At 55.1% G+C, this 4520-nt stretch overlaps 1 protein-coding gene across 1 annotated transcript in view; it reads left to right on the forward strand.

The window, feature by feature from the left end:
* Positions 1-2347: 2347 nt before the first annotated feature.
* Positions 2348-4520, forward strand: part of LOC105622378 — a 99334-nt gene continuing 97161 nt past the window's right edge. Inside the window, exon 1 of the mRNA XM_012203802.1 lies at positions 2348-4360. Coding sequence (XP_012059192.1) covers positions 2348-4360 — 2013 coding nt within the window. The remainder of the gene's footprint in view (positions 4361-4520) is intronic.

Genomic DNA, 4520 nt, shown 5'->3' on the forward strand with positions numbered 1-4520 from the left:
GCAGCAGCAGCAGCAGAGCAGCAGCAGCAGCAGCAGCAGCAGCAGCAGCAGCAGCAGCAGCAGCAGCAGCAGCAGCAGCAGCAGCAGGGTCCCGAGCACCGCCAGCACGGAGCGGCCTCCAGCGCGTACCTCCAGCGTCGCGGCAGTCCCCGTCATCATGATGATGTCTTAATCCTAACAATGCCCCTTTGTATAACGTTCCTTCTTCGCCGCGATCGTGAGATACTCGCTGGTGTCTGCCCATTGTCGTCGCCGTGATATCCTGGTCGTCGTCGCTTTTGTCGTCCTCCGTCGGAAACATAATTGTAAGAAAAAGAGAGAGAAACAGAGAGAAAGTGCATGGTTCGGCATGGTGTGAATTCTCTGCACGGAGTAATTAATTTGGTCCCGTCCTCTGGGTGATAGGCGAATGCAAGGGTGGCGGTGGCGATGGTTCGAGTGGTGAAACGCCACAACCTTCACTCTTTCTCCCTCTCTCGCCCAGGAACCACCGCCGAAGAATAACTGTGACATCAATGTCACTGTGACGAGTTTGAGTCATCGTGTGTTCATCTTCTATCATCGCAATCCCGACGCAATTCGAGTGAGTGCGCCTTCTTTGTATCTTCATTAGTGACGTTTGGATCGAGTTGGTTAATCGAGTTAGTTACCGACCTCAGTGACCTCAGGATACGTTTATGAGGTTTCGGAACGATTTCTGAACAGATTGCCGCTGTTGTCTGCGTTATCGCCACCGTTATCGTCATCGCCGTCGTTGTTGTCGTTGTCGTCGTCGTCATCGTCGTCGTCGTCGTCGTCGTCGTCGTTATCGTCGTGGTGGTGCGTATTGTCGTGCTACCACCGGCCGTGATCATCGGCGACGACAGGCAGCAGCAGAGGGTGCAAGGAGAAGGAGGAGGAGGAGGAAGAGGAAGAAAAAGAGAGGGAGGAGGAGGAGGGTACGTAGCCGGGCGTTCAGGATGCAGCATGAACCTCGGTGCCCCGCGAGGGAACTGGGAGCTCGCGAGCCTCGGCAGGGGGACTACGACGACGACGAAGCGGGTGTTGTTCAGGTGCTTTCGCATCAGGTCCTCGATACACGCAACGTCGTCGCGCGCGTCGAGAGCTGCCGTCGCTGCCGGCGTCGTCGCGCTCACTCGGAAGTGGCGCACAACACCTGGCACAGCGAGGACAGCAACAACAGCAGCAACAGCAGCAGCAGCAGCAGCAGCAACAGCAGCAGCAGCAGCAACAGCAGCAACAGCAGCAGCAGCAGCATCAGGGAGAGAAGGCATCGCCAGATCGACGAGAGACACAAAGTGCAAGAGGTGCAGGTGGCGTGGCAAGAGGAAGAAACGGAAGCGGAGGTGGTGGATTATTACGAACGCGTTGCGTTGCCGTTGTTGCTGTCGCCGTCGAGAGAACTCCTCGCCGGTATTGTCGTCGTCGCCGCAACCACCGCAGCAGCCGCGACTGTCGCAGTCGCCGCCGTCTCGGTCGGCCGTGGTACGTTGGTCCAGGGGAACTTCTAAGGGCCCCGCCAACTCGGGCCGCTCAGGCAGGCACCTGGGCGATTGGTCCGGGATACGCACGAGCGGGGCTGACATCATCGAACAGCGGGGATATAACCCCGGCAAATGGTCGCTCGCCGACAGAGCGACGAAGTGGACGACGACGTGGATTATCGTGGTGCGAGTTTGCCTATTATCGCGGAGACGATCAGGGACGTGTACAAAAAAAGAAACGGAAACGAAAGGAGAACGGAGATCACCCGTTCAGGAAGGCATTGACGTGTATCGCTGCACGGTGGAAAGGGAAAGTGAGAAAAATCTGGCACGAGTTATCGAGTGGTGGAAGAATATCTCCGATATATCTCCGAAGAAACACTTGGAAGCGAAATTGCCTGAACGATCACGTTGCGCAGCGTTCCTTAGCGCGTCGTGTCTCAGCAGATGTACCGGAAATAACGGTAGCAGCTGCAGAAGCAACGTCGTGGGTCGCGTCGCGAACGTTCGAGGAGCAGAGTCACGAAGAATCGAGTGTCGGAGAGCAGAGCGCGTGCCGAGAGGCGGGCCTCAGATTTGGTGGCAGCGATGCGGGGCCTCCTGCAGCAGCCCGGCTGCGATACGGATCATCTACGCCACGAATCCACTGCGAGTCATCTTTTTCGTCATCAGTCGACGTGCACGATATCGAGGAAAAGGAAGCAGCTGCAGCGAAAAGATCAATCAGTTCTGGTGGAGGAAGGCGAAGCACATCGCATCGTACAGCTACGAACGTGCACGTCAAGAAACGTCGACGAGGAATTGCGCGACGACGACGGCAGGACGTCGGGGACGTTAACGTCCCCGATTATCCCGTCGCGCCCATGCTGCTCGACCCGTTCGGACTCACGGGACCACCTACGTCGAAAAAATGGAGAAAAGAGAAGAAAAGGGTGCAAAAAAAGGAGAAGGAGCAGAAACTCTGGTTATCATCGTCATTATCGTCGACCTCGTTCGTGGAGTGCATACGATCCGGTTATCGTCGGTATACGTCGTCCAAGTCGTTCTCCAGGTCGATTCACGATCGCGTCGACAATGTTGGCATATCCACCGCCGTGCAATGCCATCACGAAGCCCGACACTTCCAAACCGAGCACGGACCCGATGAGAAAGCCGGAACTGCCACTGCCTTTCGCATCTCTCGCGATTCCGTTTCGCGCGGCGTGGTGCGCGCGCGCACATGTGATCGCCACGAGGATCACGAGGACGGTAATGAGAGCAACGCATTGCGCGCGCGGACGCGCATACTTGGCGCTGATTGTCCGTCGCCGCGACGGCGACGGGTCTCGCGAACAGCAAGAAGAAGGTCAAGAAGAAGACGAAGGAGCGGAGCGATCTCCGAGGAAGAGCCCGATGTGGCTACTTCGGCCGTTTCTTTCGTCAACGTGCATGCTTACACTGCCTATAGCGATGACAGAGACGACGATGACAATGGAAAAAACGACGGAGACGACGACGATGACAACGAGGGACAAGTACATTGCAAGCGAAAGAAAATCTACAGTGATGGGTCCAAGAAGGCCCACGACGAATACGAGGAAGATGGAAGCAATGACAGCGCGCATGTTAGTGTCTCGGATAATTCGCGCGATGAATACAAATATGAAAACGCGTCTTGCGAGGACTACATCCACACCGAAGGGAATACGAGTAGTGGTGTATTTAAAAGTGATCAGTGGACATCGCAATCCTCTTCGTTTGATTGGAAGAGGGATCGCGAACGTGTCGATGGCTACGGACGCGAGTACCTGACAGTGGACGAGGTGTTCGATGGACAAGGACGAAGAAAAGGAGAATGGTATAGTGGGAGGAGATGTAGCGATAACACTGCCTGGTTCCAAAAGCCAATTACTAGGAGAAAAGGAAGAGGCGAAGGAGGAGGAAGAGAAGGAAGAGGAAGAAGAGACAAGCCGCATATACGCAAGAGCTACTACAGACTGCTGCTGTTCGTGTTATATCTTTTGGCGTGGCCTCTATTGTGCTCGAGCAGTCCTTTAGGTCACCCCGCTTCGACTTTCGCGCAGAACCCGACCCTCGCGCACACCAAGAATCCCGCACAACGGGGTAACACTACGCCGCCGGACATGTTGTTCTCGTCGTTAACGGTCATCGAGCACCAATACAAGCATTCGCAACAATACGTTCAGGGTAGCGATTACAATACCGACAACGAGCGGTATCGTCATCATCAACAGCAGCAGCAGCAACAGCAACAGTCGGATCAAGAGAAGCCTGACGTCGAACAGCGGCACCCCTACAACGAATATACTTGGGAGGTGAACCAAATGAATCCCTGGCTGTCGGCCTGCGATCTGGCGGGACCAGCGCCGACCGATCTTCAGGGTAGCTGCGGAGCACCTCCACCGGAGGTGCCCAAGTACTGCCCGAAGTTGTGCAAAAACGCTTCCGAGATAATGAAGACCTATAATATGAAGATAAATAGGGGGGTCGAGGACGGAGGCGAGAGCGGCAGTCGACATGGTGATAAATATAGTACCGATGAAAAGAAGGAGGAGAAAGAACAGTGCCTTTTATATCTCGAGGAATCGCACAAGAAGATCATCTGTCAAATGAAGAAGAATAATCCAAGTGATCTGCTGCTTCGGCTGCGTCTACGGCATTGCTGCGAACACGCGGTGTTCAACGCCCTGGCGCCGGGCAAGGGCGGTCCGCTTGAGGATGTGATAAACGGTGGCAAGAAGTGCGATGATGCCTTGGACAAGCTGTTGCTCGTTGATGCCCTGGCCGCGAGGCTGCATTGCGAGTTCGAAGAGGTACTGGCGCGCTACGATTGCGCCCAGCCGTACTCCGTCATCCACAACTGCACCCATTGCAAGGTAAGAGGCTAATTTCTACGTATTTACGATGTGTGTGTGTGTGTGTGTGTGTGTGTGTGTGTGTGTGTGTGTGTGTGTGTGTGTGTGTGTGTGTGTGTGTGTGTGTGTGTGTGTGTGTGTGTGTGTGTGTGTGTGTGTGTGTGTAGTAGTAGTAGTAGTA

The sequence above is a fragment of the Atta cephalotes genome (assembly GCF_000143395.1).
Source record: "Atta cephalotes unplaced genomic scaffold scaffold00044, whole genome shotgun sequence".
Lineage (NCBI taxonomy): Eukaryota > Metazoa > Arthropoda > Insecta > Hymenoptera > Formicidae > Atta > Atta cephalotes.